Below are 19837 nucleotides of genomic sequence, written 5' to 3'. Positions count from 1 at the left end.
CCTCTATAACCTCCAGCAGACTTGCCCTTCATGGAGGAGAAAGAGAGGAAAGCTATGGGAGGAAAACAATGCCTCGGCTCCTTCTGACCAATGCCGTATCATGAATGTGAGCTACGTGACTCTCCCCCTCCCACTCAGAAAACCCTAAAGCCCTTACTTCTCTCCTCCAATGAGAGAGAGAGATAGACAAGGAAGAGAAGGCAGTAGAGGAGGGAAAGCAGAGGGAGAAAGAAAGGGAGGGGAAGGGTATGAGCACCAGAGATGGCAAGAAATGGGGGGAGACTGACAGTCAGGCTGCATGTCAAGCTCAGCCAGTAGCAAAGCAGGAAGTGGGTAGGGCCTAACCCAGACACCATCCCAGCCGTGCTGCATCTCATGTAAGCGCATTACATGCTGAGCAGAGAAAGAGAATACAGATATTACGCTTGGAAGGGACTGTCTACATGCCGGCTTATTATTTTTAGCATTTATACCCGTCTCCACAGAATCACAGAACGCCTCCTTGCCCTTGCTGTAAAGGACTCAAAAGCCTTCACTTCCTCCTCCATTTCAGTTTCCCTACAGTAGTGGATCAGGATGATAGCTGCACAGCTTCTGGCCTACTACTTCACTGAGCTGAAGGATGATCAGGTCAAAAAGGTGAGTGATATCTTCTAGCCTATAAAACGGTACCAATTTCTCCTGCATGGTGCCCTATACACCATGGGACTTTCCATAACACCCAAGTGTGTTTTGGGGTTTGTGGGTGGGCTTAGAGTGGAGAGATGCACGCTGCCGCACGTATCTCTTTCTCCAGATACTACGTCAGAGGTTACTTGACTGTGACGTTGAGCCGAACAGGCAGACAGGTTTGAGTGTGTATGTGGGAAGTGACGCATAGGGCATCACTAAGAAATGGGCCTGTGCTGCATTGTCCTTGAAATCAGGATGTGGATGTCAATGAGTTTAGATGGCTAGTGGGCTAGATTTTTTTTTACCACCTCTATGTTTGTTCTACGGTGCTCTATGTACAAAGTGGGGGAGAGGAACACTACCCCTCCTCGGACATATGGAGTATTGAATTTCAGCAGAATGGAGCATCCCCTCCCCCGAACACAGCTATAGCACGTTTAGCCTCACTGGTGCACAGGGAAAGGAATGCTAACGTTAAGCACAGCTTTGAGTTTTGTACTAAAGAAGCACTAGTATAGAATGTTTAAATCAAATTGAATGTTTAATAAACCTAAGCTGTGTGTGCAGCTTGCGAGAAATGTAATATTTGTAGAGTATATAGTAATAATACATTTAAAATGGTCAGCTACTAGCAGCCAATATTGTACCTAAAGCAATGCATCAAGACTTCCTCTGCTGAGTAATGTATGCATCTTAACTATGACAAAGAGGAAGTGTTAGTTATAAACTTAGACATGACTAACATTTTATATTGTTATATGGGCCCAGTAGTACTTAATATAGGTGTCAGAGGTAAGAGGCAAAAGGCTCTTAGGTTACCATGACAACAGCCAGGATGAACGTGACTAGCAGCAGGGACGACCACGCTTAGCTTCTGACCACCCAGGGTGCCACCATATTTGCGCCCATCATTTTACAATATAATCTCTGCCAGTTGTTTTTAATGGTTGTCGATGCAAACAATCTGTAATTATAATAATAACAATTACATTAACTATTTTAAAGAAGCTATAAATTGTGCACATGAATGTGTTATACCAAGCAAGAAGGTGACCTCTACTATCTTTGGTCTTTAAATTAAACATTTTTTTAAAATATCTTATTTATCACTTGTATTGGCTGCACACAATATATGGTGCTGCAGAATTCTGGCCAAGTCAGAACATGCATGGTATTCTCAATAGCCTATTTTACCCTCAACCAGTTGTTTCCATTTTAACAGCATTATTTCCTTCTTAGTTTGAGAAAGCTTTACTGGAGCCCATTGCGCAATAGGCCACATTACACACGATCATATCTAAATATGTGTAAACAAGCTAAAAATTACAGACCTGGCCTACTCTTGACATGCGTGTGTTTAAAATGTGCCATTAAAAAAAAAAAAAAGTTTCACCTACAAAAACCTCTAATATCAAAAAAATGGTGACAAGTATGTAAGATCCATGCCTACAAATCATTCATCCAGCAGTGTAACGCCTGTGTCCTTTAGTTCCAGCAAATCACATTCTTCAGCCGTGACCTCAAATGCGGAGCCCAGCCTAAATCTCCCATAGCAACCGTGCCTGAGAAACCCCCATTACTACAACACAGAGTAGTAACATGAATCAGCAAAACCAAGATGGTTGGCCTCGAAGGATCTACTAAATTATTGCAAGATTATTATTAGTATGCATTTTATTTGATGAACAAATTATAATTTACTTTACTATAAACAGATAGATAGATAGATAGATAGATAGATAGATAGATAGATAGATAGATAGATAGATAAATAGAATTATTCGTCATAAAATTATGCGTCACTCCATAAGGTTCATAAAAGTAGAATAAAAAGAGTAAAGTATACTTAAATATAAAAGAGTAATTGATACTTTTGATATATTAAATAATAATTTACATTTCAACTGTCTGGTTGACCTCTATGCTGTGAGGGAGAGCTTTCTTTGTGCCAAGTGTCATCTGTTTTTGAGATGTGAGGCTAATTACCTACATGACAAGCTTACATTAGACTCCTCACCAATGTGAAAAACTTTAGAATTACTAAGAAAAAAAACAGTGATAATTTTAGGACAAAACAGACAGTTATAAATTGAGAATGGAAAATAAAATATGAGACTTGGGTTTGGGTTAGATAATAATACATTTCATTATTCATTGAGCCAACCTGGCCAAGAATGGTGCTTTAAAGAATAAACCGTGCAGCACCAAAAGATATTTGTTAAATTATATTCAATCAGAGCTAGGCATGCGCAGATTAGGATTTTTTTCTACTTACAGCTATTTTCCAGTGTGGGTTATGTGGGTTAATTCCAGTGTGAATTCTTGGAAGAAAAACAAGCATTTGAATCAATTTTGACTTGAGATTAGCGGGGGGACCTACAGTAATAGTAATATCAGCTGTTCGGTTTGCAGCTATGGCAATCATTAAAACTCTGCTAGATGGTGAGATTCGGCCAAAATATATATATATTTTTTTTATTTTTAAATCACATTAAAATTTTTGTCTTATAAAAACATTTTCTCTGTTAACATTATATAGCAGAAGAGCGGTAGTTAAAAAAAATTATATATATATAAACTGTATGTATATATATATATAATACCATTAAAATATTTGTAAAGTTTTAGACCTGATGCTTCATTGTATAAATATTTAATCTTTTGGGGTTGAAATCTTATATAGTGATAGACAGAACTCTATTAGTAACCTAATCTATCATAATCCATATGCATACTGACAGTTGTTAGTTCACATTCATGAATTTAAAATATTTATCATTTTCCATCGTAGAAACCAAGAGTCTGTTAATATCAGAGAGTTCAAAACACCTCCATAGATGTTTTCTAATTCATATTCCCATTTCCCCTCTCACATTATATTGGGATGAAAAAAGACTGCTTTTTGGCATGTTTTTGAGTCATAACAGCATAAAAGCCTCCTCTGGTGAGCCTTTTAAGCTCCTTTGCAAAATGTGTAATGGTTGGCATCTTGGGAAATATAGTATTATAAGCGATAAAAAACACTGGATATCATGACAATATAAGACCTATATATTGCACAAGCCTAATTAGGACAAAGAATGATAACCCGCTTGTTCTTTTTGTCTTTTTCTGTGGTAGATTGATAAGTACCTGTACTCCATGCGCTTCTCTGATGAGACACTGCGGGACATCATGGCTCGTTTCCGTAGGGAGCTGGAGAAAGGGCTGAGCCGTGACACCAATGCCACAGCCACTGTCAAGATGCTGCCCACCTTCGTCAGGTCCATCCCTGATGGATCAGGTGAGACCAAAATTTATCTCAGGGTTAAAAAGAAACACACTTAATGCATTGCATACAGTATGTAGTCCAGTATTGTTACTATCATGCCGTAATACTATATAAAAAATTAAATTATATGACCAAATGTTTGAGGCCACCTGACCATAGCCCTATATGCAACCCATTTTTATTTTAGTTTTTTTACATTATCTCCTGCTATAACAGCTTTCACTTTAATGGGAAAGCTTGCACTAGAGTTTGGATTGTGGCTGTGCGGATTTGTGTCCATTCAGCCACAAATACTAATGATGTCAGGGAAAGCAGGCCTGCGGTGTAGTTGGCATTTTGATTTATCCCAGAGAGCATCAGTTGGGGTAAGGTCAGGTCTCTATGTAGGCAACTCATAAACCATAAGCCATGTCTTTAAGGACCTGGCTTTGAGCACAGTCATGCTGGAACATGTTTAAGCAAGGGCTCTTAGTTTTACTGATTAACTGTAAAGCTACAGCATACAAAGTGAAGCGTGGATTTCTGTTAGAACAAATGATAAGTAACATATACTGTATGGGATATCATACATTTGGTGGCCAAAAGTATTAAGACAACAAGCTACGTATTATAGCATACCCATACACAAAAGAGGTAATTTTATGGATTAGTTCTACCCTATCTGGATTGGGCAATTTAACTGAAAATGTGACAATGGTATTAATCATTGAGAATACCACTGAGAAGTAGTAGATTCACAACAGTATTCTGACTCATTTCATACCTAGGACAAGGCTTCAAACTAATCATTGAACAAATTGACACACATTTGTTAAATTAAACATTGCTGATGAAATCTAAATGCAAACTATTTTTTTTTACAGTAAGAGTTGTTGATTAATTTTGCATCCCAACATAGTACTAGCTGTTATTTGGTCTGGCTTGACTGGTAAACCAGACAGACTATAATTGTAAAACTAGAGATGAAATGGAAAACCAGTTGAGCAAGTACAAGTGTCATTGTAAACTAGTCGCCCCGGGGATGGTCTAATTTTGACTGCTTAAAAACAAAGAGTGCCAAAGAATACTTTAAACTGCTCATGTAAGCAGAAAGACTATATTTGAGCATTTAAAAATCTATAACATTTTATACATTCAATATGTCAACAGCATATTTTATACATTCAATATGTCTACTCAGTAGCTCTGGAATCAATGTTTAATGTTCCTAAAGAACACATGCTGTGCCAATACTACTAGCGTACTACTGGAGTGATTACACCAGCATTCATGACCTGCAGCAGCATAGGGTTACATCACAGATCTCCTAGTTCCCACTTTTCATATTCAGTTAACAGTTTCCATGCCTAGTCATGTGCACTACTGTGACATTTAGGGACAATCTTCTATTTTAATCCAAAAAGAAATTACTGTAAGACAAACCAGCTAAAGGATCTTTACAGGTTCAAATCTACAACATCAGTTTCTAAATCTACTGGATGCAATAAAAACTATTTACTTTCATAAATAATTTTTCCAAAAAGTTTTGTTAATGAAGATCAGATTTTTCGATACATTATATCTTTAACAAAGCGCTGAATGTTATAAGGCTAGATTGTATAAATGCATGTTGAAAATTTTCTTTTCTATTTTCTTAAAAAAAAAAAGAATTCTTTCATTTTTGTGAAGCTGCTTTGAGATAATGACCATTGTTAAAAGCGCTATTTAAATAAAATTGAATTGCATTGAAAATGTACAAACATCCCAAAAACTCTTCTTGTACGTTAGACCCATAATGCTATAAACTGTTGTAAATGCTATGATGCTAAACTTATGCAGAGTGTAAGACATTGGTATATTTCTTATGCATCACAGGTACATCAGAACATAAAAACTAAACATACTGTACAGTATACTGATATAAAGAAAACTATTACTGCCTAATAAAGATTTAGCATTTGTGATGGTATATCCCACCTCTTGCCCTGAGACCCCTGGGTTAGGCTCCAGGCCTCCCGTGACCCTTTACAGGATAAGGGATGTAGGGAATGAATGAGTGAGTAAAGATTTGGCATGTCCCTGAACACTATATATAGTATAGCACTTCTGATAAACCACTGGTAAGTGGTGGCTCAAAAAGTTAAGGCCCTTGGTTACTGATCTGAAGTTCAGAGGGTCAGGCCCCAGCCCCACCAGGTTGTCACTGTTGAACCCTTATCCCTATCTGCTCCACGCATCGCTTTATCCTGGCTGGCCCTGCGCCCTAACTCCAACTTCCTAACTGGTGTATGCAAAATACTTGACTGTGCTGTAAAGAACATACTATAAAGAACAAATAATTTTCTTTATCCTAATCTTATTATTGGTTGTTTATGAGGCTATGGTGACCTCTGTACAAAAAGGTGTACAATAAATGCTTGACCTATGAACTTAAGGGACATTCACTTTCTTTTTATAGTCCAAAGAGCTGCCTTGTGACATCATGTAGCATTAGGTTTACAGCACTATGAGCCTAATTATAAAGAAGGATGATTAGGTCATTGTAAAGGCCAAGCTTGTCTTCTGCAGTAGTGTCATGCCATATTTGGAACTTGTTCCCTAATCTCTGTACAGCACACCTGGAATGCCACCATTTTGTACTGTTGTTTAGAATTCCCAGTGAATAAAACTTATCCGATGTCTAATCCTCCATACTGAGAACTTTATACAGGGGAAAATGAAATCTGTTAATTAGCAACCAAATGGCCAACGGGTACTTAGTTTGTTTAATACAGAAAATCACTTGTCTGTGTTTCATGGTTTAATGATGTGGTTTATAACATTTATATTCTTTACATAACAGCAGAACACAATCATGTCTTTCTTTACCGCTGCGCTATATAACACTTTTTACAGGACAGTAGGTATAGTAAATCATGAGCACTAGAGACAATAATTCACAGACCTCTACTTGGTTTGCATTCCACTGGTTCATTAACACCTCAGTATCAGAGTGAGATTTCTGTGCAGGAGATGAGAAAAAAAAAATTCCAGGATTTGCAATGTTTGGCTGAAAAACCACTCGGATTTTAGACCAAGTGACACTTAACAGTAAAGAGATATTAATAATAAATAATAAAAAATAAATAAATAATAAATAAATGAAAAAAAAACATCCATATGCTTTTGTCTCCTGGCGTTAGAGTCTATTTTGAAAATGTCGCTACAGGACTCATTCACACCAGAGTGGCTACACACAAGAAAAATGCAAGACAAGACAGCTTAACTTTAGTGTAGAATAAAAATGACCGGGGAAATTTAATAACCTAATAATTCTTCTACATGATTGCCATTCTTTGTAAACACATACAAAGTCATCTCTCCCACTCATGATGAGCTCATGTTAACGCAGAATGCACAATTATATAAATTTCTCCTACAGTATATATATGAAGACTTTTGGGACACCACATTCTGTGCACTATTGTGTGAAGCCTACTAGTTAACATTACAGACCCCTCCAAACACACGTGCCGTGTTCCTGATGTGCTCTAACATTACAGTACCCTAAAATGGAAACAACATGACCTTACACAGCTAATGGTACAAAGGAGTTATTCAGACACAACACTTAACAAGATATCACTTGAACAAGCACAGTCATTTTCAAGCCTAAGAAATTCAACATGCGATCTGAAGAAAGGCCAAAGCAGCTTGTGCAACAGATTTTAGTTGTTGCTTGGCAACAAGCACTGCACAAGTGCTATGGACAGCCTGGGCATACTAAGCATATCTAAGAAGCATTTAGAGTAGGTTATAAAGAACGCGTATTGATTTCTGCAGTAAAATTTCTGACTGTTCTTTTGGCTGTTGGCAGACAGTTGCATTAATCACAGTTTTACTGTCACTGTTAAAGCATCAATCGCCAAGAAGTTTAGTGGTTTCTTTAGTACAGCCAAATAATGCTGTAGTTGTTTTTTTGTTTTGTTTTTTACCCACAGAGCCAAGTCCTCAAAGAAACTAAGCAATCGTTAATAATCTGGTGTCCCTTAAAAAAGTTTTTCTAAAATAATGTTACAACATAACTATAATGTCATCAAGTCAGCCATGTATGAAATTCCTTGGTCTTATTATCTTTCATAATAAAGCCTTTGGTAATACATGTGTTTGTATAAAACGAAGTTGTGAAATAAAACTTTTCAGTAAAATAGGTCTTAAAGCAAACTTTCTAAGTAATTATGTTCTGTATTCACATCATCACATTTTCCTTTTTGTGTTACAGAGAAGGGAGATTTCATCGCTCTGGATCTGGGAGGCTCTAATTTCCGAATCCTGCGTGTGAAAGTTTCTCATGAAAAGAAGCAAACAGTGCAGATGGAGAGTCAGATCTATGACACTCCAGAGGACATCATACATGGCAGTGGAACACGGGTACATTTTATTTATCTGCCTAATGGACCTCAACATATAGTATCTCACAATTGTGGGACAATGCTTATATGTTTTTAAGATGAAACGATTAGGTTTTGTCCTTCGTGTGTCTTCTGCAGCTATTCGACCATGTTGCTGAATGTCTGGGTGACTTTATGGAGAAGCAAAAGATAAAAGATAAGAAACTTCCAGTGGGATTCACCTTCTCTTTTCCTTGTGCTCAGACCAAACTGGATGAGGTAAAAGAGGAAGCTGAAGTCTCACTTCTGCTTTCACTGGCATGCTTTTCTTAAAGATTATTTTGCTAATCTTGTCCATTTCCTTTTTTACTTTAAAGAATCACAATAAATGTATTAGCATTTTCATGGCTGAATTACTTTAACAATTCATTTCGATAAAACAATTTGCATAACATGACAAATTCGCCAAAGATAAATGGGCAAAAACAAAGATGTGGAAAAATATTAAGAATTTCTTTGAAAGGAATACTTAGTCACACCATATAATAGGAAAATAATATCAAGAATACGAAAAAAAAAAATTATTTAGGTCAGTGTCTTTCTCTTTTCTGTTGAGCGAGAACGCCAAAGGCAACGAGCACGCTACGATGGCTACACTTAACCTCCTTTCCCAGGACGTGTACCAATCATCGTAATATTTGGGGAGATAACATGGCTGACAGAAAAAAAAAAGACACAAGCAAACAATAACCAGTTCTTCGAATAAAATACACTTTCTAGTCAACACAGAGTTGACATATAATGGCATTTTAAAAAAACAGCGATAATCTTTGGCAATTCTTCATGCATGTTTTGAAATGGAAATGTAACTTGTCTACAGTGCCAAAAAAAAAAACATTTGTGTCTCATTTCATTTACAGTATGCATGAAAATGTTAAAGTACAAATACATTTTTAATATTTAAATAATACTTTATCTGATTTAATGAAGTCCATGGATAAACTAAAGATTTTGTAGGCTCTGTTGTCCAGATCATTGGATTAAAACACTAAAACTTTCAAAATATATATTGTGCGACCATATGAGAATTTTGTGCTTTTTATTGTTGTTTCTTTAGTATTTACTTTTTCAATTTTATTAATTACTTATGTACATTTTTTAAAACTTTTTTTTAAGTTGTATTATCAGAATTAATAACACTTTTTCAACTTTTAAGCTTCTCTGTCTCAAGGAATTCTACAAGAAATCTTGCAACATGGTGTAATAACAGATTATGGTGCCCTTTTATAGATATGACACTTTTGCATGTACTTCTAATATGTTTCGGTTCTGGTAAATTCAAGCTGGAATGTCAGAGTAAATTAATGACACTTACCTAAAACATTTGGAGTGTATGCTTGTTAAATCACAAGAACTTGCAAATGGTAGATTCTGGTAGTCCACAGATCATCACAGCACTGGATGCAAAATAGTGAATCACTATTGGTTCTTTACCTTAAAGAGTTTAATTTAACCCAAATTAGCTGTAGTTGTTAGGGATATTCTATTCTATTCTATCATTAATACATATGATGCAGACTTTTTAGAATGTAGGGTCTCTGAACAAATATGGACAAGTATAACAAAACAGCTAAAATATGCAATGACATGCAAAATGATCTTAGAGTGCTAACGTGTATATGGGCTTTACTAGCTAAAGTTTTAACACTAATTTCGTGTGGAGCATTAATAATGTATATATGTATGTACTGTTTAATTTATGCTGACCATTTGTACTTTGTATTAATAATTGACTATTTTATGTTAAATAAAATTGACCAGTTACAGTGTAAAAACTAATTTAAAAAAAAGCATAATGTGCTTTAAACTTTTACTGTTGTTTGTAATTTTTCTGTCAATAAAACATTTTCAGGGATCATGCCTTCACAGTCTTAGAAATGTTTAAGAAAGTATGAAATTTATATTTTCTTTTTTAGGCTGTTTTGCTGACCTGGACAAAACGTTTTAAAACCAGTGGAGTGGAGGGGATGGACGTAGTGAAGCTTCTGAACAAAGCCATTAAAAAGCGAGGGGTAAGTTTCATCCACAACAATCCTATCAGAGAGCACACATTACAGCTAAAAATCAACGCAACCCTATTTATTCAGTAAGCCAGCCATTGGCTGCATGGTGGCTCAGTGTTAACACCCCCAGGGTCTTGCACCTCCAGGGTCCGGGTTAGATTCCCACCTCGGGTCTGTGTGCATGGAGTTTACATGTTCTCCCCATGTTTGATGGATTTCTTCTGAGTACTCCAGTTTCCTCCCACAGTCCAAAGTGTGAATGTTGACCAAAGGTCCTACCACGGTCGAAAATGGGAATAAATACAATGGTAATCACCATTGACCTCCACTGTCCCTAGTTAAACTACAGAGGTTCCTAGATGGATGGATGGAAGCCAATTAATCTATGCTTGATTTTTCAAAAGTGAAACATGAAAATATTTATAAGATTAGAGAAAGATGTAATAGGCAGTGGAAGCTGAATGACCCCCCATATTCTTCATAATCGTATTCTACTATTGTTTCTAGGACTATGAAGCTGATATCATGGCGGTAGTCAATGACACAGTGGGAACCATGATGACCTGCGGCTTTGATGACCAGCGCTGTGAAGTTGGGATGATTATTGGTAAGAGATTAATGCAAATTATCTGCTAAAAGTTTGTTTTTACAGCTGTAAGCGTATTTTACAGTAGGGTTACAACTAGTGATTATTTTGATAGTTGGTTCATCTAATATGAGTGAATCAGTAGACCAATTCACTCATACTGTATTACCACACAGGGTCAAAGTTCGGGGTCTCATCAGAAGCAGAAAAATTAGTTCAGGCATATCATATTTTGTTGAATCATATATAATTACATACAAATGTTCACAAAGTCGATATAGTCCTTCATGTGTCATTTTTGTACTCCAAAAATGTTGGCAGGGAACTACAGTATAGCTAAGGCATGGTGGAACATTTAATCGGCTAACACATAAAAGCTATTGGTTCACATATGATAAAAAAAAATTATATATACTGTATATTAATTGATATATACTCTAAAATCATTTAATATCACATGACGATATTGGATTTTCGCAATAAAACTTAATATACTGTACTTTACTGTGCATGTGTGGGCCCAGTTTATGGGGCCTTAACCTATGACCTTTCCCACAATGCAATGTTCTTTCCATATTTGTGAACTAATCTATTATTGAAATACAGCTTACAATTAATTAATAGCTCTTATTTATCTACCAGCTTTTAATTTTAGCTAGAGATTATTTTGTGTATGTGGTAACTAACAGTAAAGATAAAAAAGACAAAAAATTTAATTACAAATGTGTGTTTAAATTACGTTTCCTGATTAAACAAATTCTAAAACCAAGGAAAAGCAAAGTATCAGCAATAAAATATAACTCATAATATGAATATAATATAATATAAATATAAGAATTAAATCTCAAAGATGGCAGATAGTAATTATGTGAGTTAAGATGAAATGTTATGAAACATGAGATTAAGTCTAGTGAAGTGCCAGAGATAAGTGGGAAAAGGACACACACACACCTGAAGAGAATATGGCTAATTAGAGCACTGGTGTGTGTGTGTGTGTGTGTTAGAGTCTCAGAGAGAGAGAGAGAGAGAGAAAGAGAAAAAAAAACAGTGCTGAAAAGCCAGCAATATTGTGTCGCGCGCGAATTTCAATTAAAACGGTTGATTTCGGAGAACTGGAGATAAAAACGCTGAGTCACAGCAACACACAGTCAGTAATAATCCACATTCTCTTCAGGTGTGACTTCTTTCCCACTCACCTGACTCTCGCGTCCTTCACAAAGCCCCACGCCCCTACACATCGCAGTTCGCGCGAAGATCAAGCGCGATGACGTCTTGAACGTCAACCACTCAATTTGTTGTCATTAATTGTTGCACCCCTACTTCACAGTGTTCAGAGAAGAATTGTGGAATATCTGTAGACAGATGGTTTGTTCTTGCTTGAATTGTCTAGCTGTCTTTTATTTTACTTTTAAATTCCTGACTTTTCTTGGGAAAAGAGTTGATAGCATTAGGAATCCCGCATCTAGTATCTGCATTTAAACAATGGGTGACTTTTTTTTTTTTTTTTTACCTTTCCTTTCACTGCTTCCTAGCCCTCCCTCCAAGGAAGCATTGTTATTATGCAATCTAAGGAAACAATGAGAAGAAAAAACAACTTCGGTGAATTCACTTATCCATAACATGTCAGTTATATTAACTGTATAATGGACACACAACAGTTAAAATATGATTTTACATGTACATTACACCCTTAAATACTGATGCTTTGGCTTAAAGCTTTAAATAAAGGCATTTTAATTGACTTTCATGTAAGGATTTATTTGTACTTGCTGTTTATTGTAATTTACATTACTATTTTTGTCTGTCCTATTTGCTATTGCAATATTATTTAATTAGGACACAGTTTTCCTTTCTAATTAAAGTTGATGGTCATCTTTTTCATTAGGCTTGTAGCGATTTTAGTTATTTCCCAGTCCAGTATGGTTCTTGTATACCTCTCTCCTTGTGCATACACGAGTGATGCCTTATTTTTCTCTGCTTTCTTCTTTAGGTACGGGTACTAATGCATGCTACATGGAGGAGTTGAGACATATTGACCTGGTGGAGGGAGACGAGGGCAGGATGTGCATCAATACAGAGTGGGGGGCTTTTGGGGATGATGGCATGCTGGAGGATATTCGCACTGAATTCGATCGAGAGATCGACCGTGGATCCCTCAACCCTGGCAAACAATTGTAAGCCACAGAGCAACACAATAAACACTTGGCTATTTTAGTTTAATGGGAGAGAGATTAGTGGTTAGGTTAATAAAAATAAAAGTATGTGAGGTTTGAGAAAACTCTCTCTGATCTAAGGTTTGAGAAGATGGTGAGTGGAATGTATTTGGGAGAGCTGGTGAGACTCATCCTAGTGAAGATGGCCAAAGAGGGGCTGCTGTTTGAAGGCCGCATCACTCCAGAACTCCTGACTAAAGGCAAAATTGATACAAAGCATGTTTCTGCTATGGAGAAGTAAGTCTTGCATCAATAATGGTTCCTGTTTGCTCTTAATTTTTCTTATTGTACCTATGATATTTATTAAAGAAAAAAAGTCCATCAATTTGTGTCTTTTTTCTTATATTGTATATTATATAATAATCATTGTTGATGTTTATCCTCTTTTCTAGGAGTAAAGAAGGGTTGACCAAGACGAAAGACATTTTAACCCGTCTGGGAGTGGAGCCATCAGCGGATGACTGCATCGCCGTGCAGCACGTGTGTGCTATCGTCTCTTTCCGCTCAGCCAATCTCATTGCTTCCACACTGGGTGCTATCCTTACTCGCCTGAAGGACAACAAGAATGTCCCTCGTCTCCGCACTACTGTGGCCATCGATGGCTCCCTTTACAAGATGCACCCACAGTAATGATTCGCTTCCTTGACTCTTTTCATTTTCATTATGATTTTTATTACTTTTCCTGATTTTTTTTTTTTACATATTTACTTCCTTTAACTAGTTTTTTGAGAAAAAAGCTAATATATGCCAGTGGTTAATATAAGGCAGAAGCATAGGGTACATGTTATTACAGAGTGTACTTCACAGGGCTTAGAATAGTTCTGCTTATTTTCATCAGACTCAGTTGCCTAAACAGGTGCCTACTCAGTAATATAATCATATCATGTATCAAGCATGTGTGGCTAGAGCACTTGGCAATTTTACTTAGCCATCAGGACAGCCTGCTGAAACATGTGATGTTTGCTAATCCCTCAGGGAGTTTCTGCTTGTTTCATAACCTTTTACTATAAAGGTTATATGCTGTAACTTGAACTTATGCTTAAACTTGGCATTTAGATAAATTATTTTAAACCAGGAACATTACATGCATTGCATAGATGATGTTGTAGGAAAAATGTGGCAATTTTTCTGCTTGACCATTGCACTTAAATATTTTCTTCCATAGTCTACATATCCTCATGCTCTTATTCTCAGCCTCACTTCTCTTTTTCTGTCTCAGGTATTCCCGTCGGCTGCATAAGACCGTGCGACGTCTGGTACCTGAGTGTGATGTTCGCTTTCTGCTCTCAGAGAGTGGAAGTGGAAAAGGTGCAGCTTTAGTTACGGCCTGGGCCTCTAGATTGGCTGATCAGACACGTCAGATCGCTGAGACACTGGCAGAGTTCCGTCTCAGCAAAGAGCAGCTGCTGGAGGTGAAGAAGAGGATGCACACGGAGATCGTGAACGGCCTGAGCAAAAAGACCCAGGCAACAGCTACAGTGAAGATGCTGCCCACTTATGTACGCAGCACCCCAGATGGCACAGGTAACGTTTTCAAAACTAGTTAAACACTGCAAGGTTGTGAACTACAAACCCAGATGATAAAAGCTTTCTTTCCCTGTCTCCCGTCTGCCTATCACATTTACACAAACTGAAGTCCATTTTTGCAGGGATACAAGTGTCCCCTGTGTCCTGGACCTAGTGGCATATTTAATGCCCTCTATCCCTGCTGCATTGTAGCACACTGTAATCCTAAAAGAGCTACACCATGGAGTCCGGGCAATATTTTAAGAACCCAAAGCCTCACACCTGACACTGATTAAGGTCAAAAGGTTTTTGAAACACAGCCCACCAGTATGGTATTTAATAGTGGTGATATGCCTTGCGTTAGATGATCAAGCTGGCGTCAACAAACTCTTAAGATCATAATACTTTTTTACACACACACACACACACACACACACACACACACACACACACACACACACACAAAAACAATAACATTTCTTGTTCGTGAAATGATAATCTAAGAATGAATATTGCTTGCACATTGGCTTTATCATACCTATTGTTTCCATCTCTTATAGAAAATGGAGACTTCTTGGCTTTGGACCTTGGAGGCACAAACTTTAGGGTGCTATTAGTAAAAATTCGAAGTGGAAAGAGACGAACTGTCGAGATGCATAACAAAATCTATGCCATTCCCATCGAGGTGATGCAGGGAACAGGAGAAGAGGTGAGCACCCGGAGTTGTTTATATTTAAGTAATACAATACAGAGAAGTTAGAACTTCGATACTGAGAAGTTTCATATACATTGATTTGCAGAAATGGTTCATTTTAATGTGACACATGGACATAAGCCATGTCCCCCACCTGGTTGTGCTTTAAATGAACAGATTGAATTATAATTCATTTATAACAAGCTTCCTTGATCTTTTGTAGCTTTTCGATCACATCGTCACCTGCATATCGGACTTCCTGGACTATATGGGAATGAAGAATGCAAGGCTTCCCTTGGGCTTCACTTTCTCTTTCCCCTGTAGGCAAACCAGTCTTGATGCTGTAAGTTTACTACTATTTATAAAATGATTTATGATCATAGGATGGGATGTTTAAAGAGTGGTAATTACAGTATATTGCGAAGACCTAACACTGTCTTGGGTATAGATGGAATAATCTTTTACTTTCTGATTTATGGTTTGTTTATGATGCAGGGCATCCTGGTAAACTGGACGAAGGGCTTTAAGGCCACAGACTGTGAAGGGGAGGATGTAGTCAATCTGCTAAGAGAGGGAATTAAAAGGAGAGAGGTAAGATCTAGCTTCATGATCCTTAGCATATTTTTTTTACATAAGTTCCTTCTTAGTGTTATGACTTTTATATTACACTTATAATATAGTATTTGTAAAAATTATATGTGTATTGAATGATAGTGTGTTCATGTATGCGTTATCATATTCACAGGAATTTGACTTGGATGTTGTGGCAGTGGTTAATGACACAGTGGGAACCATGATGACCTGTGCTTATGAGGAAGCAACATGTGAAGTTGGCCTTATTGCAGGTAAAGTAGTATAGTTCATAAATACAGTATGACACTCAAATGGATGTATTGTGTTCAGCCTCTAGGGACAAAAAAAGATAATGTGTAAAATTTTCTAAGAACACTTACTGTACCTTTTTGTTTATATGATGAAGTTTTATGACAGATTTAATGACAGAATTAACCCGCTGAATCGTCTTTGTTTTTGATTGCAGGAACGGGCAGTAACGCCTGTTACATGGAAGAGATGAAGAACATTGAGACAGTAGAGGGAGATGAGGGCAGGATGTGTGTCAACATGGAGTGGGGTGCGTTTGGGGACAACGGTTGTCTGGATGACATCAGGACCCAGTATGACCGAAATGTAGATGATCTCTCTCTCAACCCTGGCAAACAGAGGTGCCTTTCTATTCAACTCTTTATTATTTCATGTATTGCCCTATAGAGTATTTACAACATTTTTTAGGTAGTGCTAGAAATTTTGTTGATTAAAATGTAAAATAACATACTGTATTTAACATATCCAGGCGGAATAGATTAATTATTGAATTAATAACTTTGAGATAAAATTTGAATACACAGATAAAAGTTGGTTATACATAGTCTTAACCTTTCTTCAAATCCTGCAGATCTTCCAACGCAGGGATGTCAAACTCATTTGTGCTACATTAGATAAATGTATTTACAAGTGAAAATGTGTTCTATATTGCCACCTAGTGGAATAACAAAGACTAGCTTTTTTATTTTTATTTTTTACATTTTTAAAATCAGTTACGCTGCATAGGAATATTTAATTTAGCACACATATTGTAAATTCATTTGTTGGATTAGAAGATTTATCAGGCCATTCCTGGGCCATAGGTAAAGAACGTGGAGGGAGAGCAAATCATGTGACATCAAATACGTTCAAACTTGGTATATGAACGCCTTGCCTCGACTCTTTCACCTTAAGAACTAAAATTGTGCAAGAAATTTGTCTTGAAGCATTTTCGGCATACGAGCAAACAAACCGAGCCAAACTCGTTTTTTTTCTTTTAATTTTTTTTTGCATTTTGTTCATGATTTAGTGATGACAATTCACCATGGGTCAAAAGAGCCACTTTAAGAATTTTTTTTTCAAAGCAGCCAGTGCTAAGAGGAATAATAAATTCAATTGCATTTAATTTGTTGCATAATGGAAATAAAGGTCTAATTTGCAAGACCCTAATAATTAAACTACAGTTTTAGCTGAGTAAATAAATGTTTGAATTTTATTGTCATGCTGCAACTTTGTACAGTTCTACTCAGGCATTCTACCTTCCTGCTTGATGAATCGCTGTAATATAATGATTGTTAACACATTAACATCTTGTATTTTTGATGCCTTTGGGTCTTTTCAGGTATGAGAAGATGTGCAGTGGGATGTACCTGGGTGAGATTGTGCGGAACATCCTCATTGACCTGACAAAGCGTGGCTTCCTCTTCAGGGGTCAGATCTCTGAGACTCTCAAGACTAGGGGCATCTTTGAAACCAAATTCCTGTCTCAGATTGAGAGGTATTTTAGACTTACCATTACTAAAGCATGCACGAAAATCATATGAATGTTATCCTGTACGTTATTTGTGATACTATTTTATACAAGGTATTGCAACATGCTACAATGTTATTCGAGATCCAATGTAATACAATTTAATAATGTTGTTTGGGATACATCTGAATCTGTAAGCTAATTTTTTATTTAGCTATTTTGCTGCTAGCTAAACCTCATGCCGATATCTTCCTCTAGTGATCGTTTGGCGCTACTGCAAGTCAGATCTATTCTGCAGCACCTGGGTCTGGACAGCACGTGCGACGACAGTATCATCGTTAAGGAAGTGTGTGGGGCCGTGTCACGCCGAGCCGCACAGATCTGCGGTGCAGGAATGGCTGCTGTTGTGGACAAAATCCGAGAGAACCGAAAACTAGATCATCTGGACATCACCGTAGGGGTGGATGGCACACTTTACAAACTTCATCCACAGTGAGTAACTAGATCAAAGTGTATCTACTTGTTGCAGTATGTTGTTTTATTCACATATTTTACATCTAAAATAAAAACTTCCCTGCCGTTATGTTTAGTTTCTCCCGGATAATGCACCAGACCGTGAAGGAACTTGCGCCCAAGTGCGATGTGAATTTCCTGCTCTCTGAAGACGGGAGTGGAAAAGGTGCTGCATTGATCACTGCCGTCGGATGCCGCCTACGTCAGCAAGAACAAAAGAACTGAAAAGGCTCAGATTTACTGTCTAGTCCTCTCTTAATTTAAATGAGCGCTGAACATTTCTTCCTAGCAGCCCTCACTGAGCTTTACTGGACTTTTCAGTTCAGAGCATGGGATCCTCATACTTCATAGTTCACTCCATTTTAAACTAAATGTAACTGTAAGCCATTCACTGTGTCTCACTGTTAGTGTCTAAGTGTAGATGTGTGTTTTAAGAATGGATTTTATCCTTCATTGCTGAGTAGGTCTAAGGACTCTTTTTAACTCTGCTGTAAACAATTTTAGATGTACATTAAGAAAAGGAAAGATATTCAAGGCACAGTGGTTAGATCAATTATATAGGTATATAAATTAAGGAATAAAGTATTTATTTTATTTTTGTATTTGACCAATGTTTTGTCAGAGTGTTAAGGCTATGACAGGGTTTGACAGAGGAAGAATGTTACAAGTGTTTGTAAGTTATGAGAAGGTTAAATGGCTATGAAATATGTTAGCATTTCCTGGCAAAAAAAAAAAAAAAACTTTATTGTGATAAGTTGGTTATTATGACACTTCTGTTTAAGGACAAGTTTAAAGAGGGCTGTTCTTATGAGGTGAGAGTCCAAGTAAAGCTGACTCTGTGTGTACTGTTTCCAAACTTCCAAAAACCTTGTGATCTCAGCTCCGGAACATGACACACCCCCACCCGCCCCCCACCAGGCTTAAGGATTCGATAGATCAGGTATTAAGAGATAAACCACAAAGAAAAGTTTTTGCCTTTGTAATCTGACCTATTCTAAATTCTAACTTTCAGATGGAGCAGTTGCATCATACTGTATTACATATTGCTTGTGTGACAGTAGTCGATAAAGGTGCTGTGTGCTGTATAAATACGCAAATAGATCAACATCCCTGCAATATATTGGTGCAAATCCCCAGGAAATGTTATTGTATGTATTCTGACCGGGTGTTTCTGTGTGATCCTGTATAATTACCGTGTGTGAACCTGTGTAGTGGTAGAATGAACGCATGCCCTATTGTCCACTCATTTTGTACAATGAATAGGTACACCAAATGTAGATGTTCCTTAAAAAGCGTTATTAAACTATTTTGATGAGCCATGACTCCTTTGTGTCTCTGATGACTTGATAATAAATAAATAAATAAATAAATATGTAATATAAATAAATACTGTATCCAAATATTACATGATTTGGTTAATGGAACTGCCTTGATGTACTGAATGTTTGGATATAATAATGAATACATTTGAATTAATTTCATAAATTGAAAACAAATTTCTCATTAACGCTATGGTTTATCCTGGTCAATGTTGCAAGTACTGTTATCTGGACAAACGAGATGCCAGTCAGTCACAATGCAAGATGCATATATACAGTGCATTCACATAAATTCACAACTAGGGGAAATTTTAATTAA

General features: G+C 36.9%; 1 protein-coding gene across 1 annotated transcript; it reads left to right on the top strand.

The window, feature by feature from the left end:
- Nucleotides 1-343: 343 nt before the first annotated feature.
- On the top strand, nucleotides 344-19514 carry hk1 (hexokinase 1). The gene is made up of 18 exons (XM_053503058.1): nucleotides 344-639; nucleotides 3793-3955; nucleotides 8184-8332; nucleotides 8452-8571; nucleotides 10269-10364; nucleotides 10863-10962; nucleotides 12932-13115; nucleotides 13236-13391; nucleotides 13547-13780; nucleotides 14374-14678; nucleotides 15221-15369; nucleotides 15578-15697; nucleotides 15850-15945; nucleotides 16100-16199; nucleotides 16394-16577; nucleotides 17558-17713; nucleotides 17945-18178; nucleotides 18277-19514. Exons 1-18 carry the CDS (start codon nucleotides 577-579, stop codon nucleotides 18422-18424), a joined length of 2757 nt encoding a protein of 918 aa, XP_053359033.1. The 5' UTR covers nucleotides 344-576; the 3' UTR covers nucleotides 18425-19514.
- The last annotated feature ends 323 nt before the right edge of the window (nucleotides 19515-19837 follow it).

The sequence above is a fragment of the Clarias gariepinus genome, chromosome 8 (assembly GCF_024256425.1).
Source record: "Clarias gariepinus isolate MV-2021 ecotype Netherlands chromosome 8, CGAR_prim_01v2, whole genome shotgun sequence".
Taxonomy (NCBI): Eukaryota; Metazoa; Chordata; class Actinopteri; order Siluriformes; family Clariidae; genus Clarias; species Clarias gariepinus.
The sequence above is the reverse complement of the archived record's forward strand: the minus strand, read 5'-3'. Positions and strand labels throughout refer to the sequence as shown.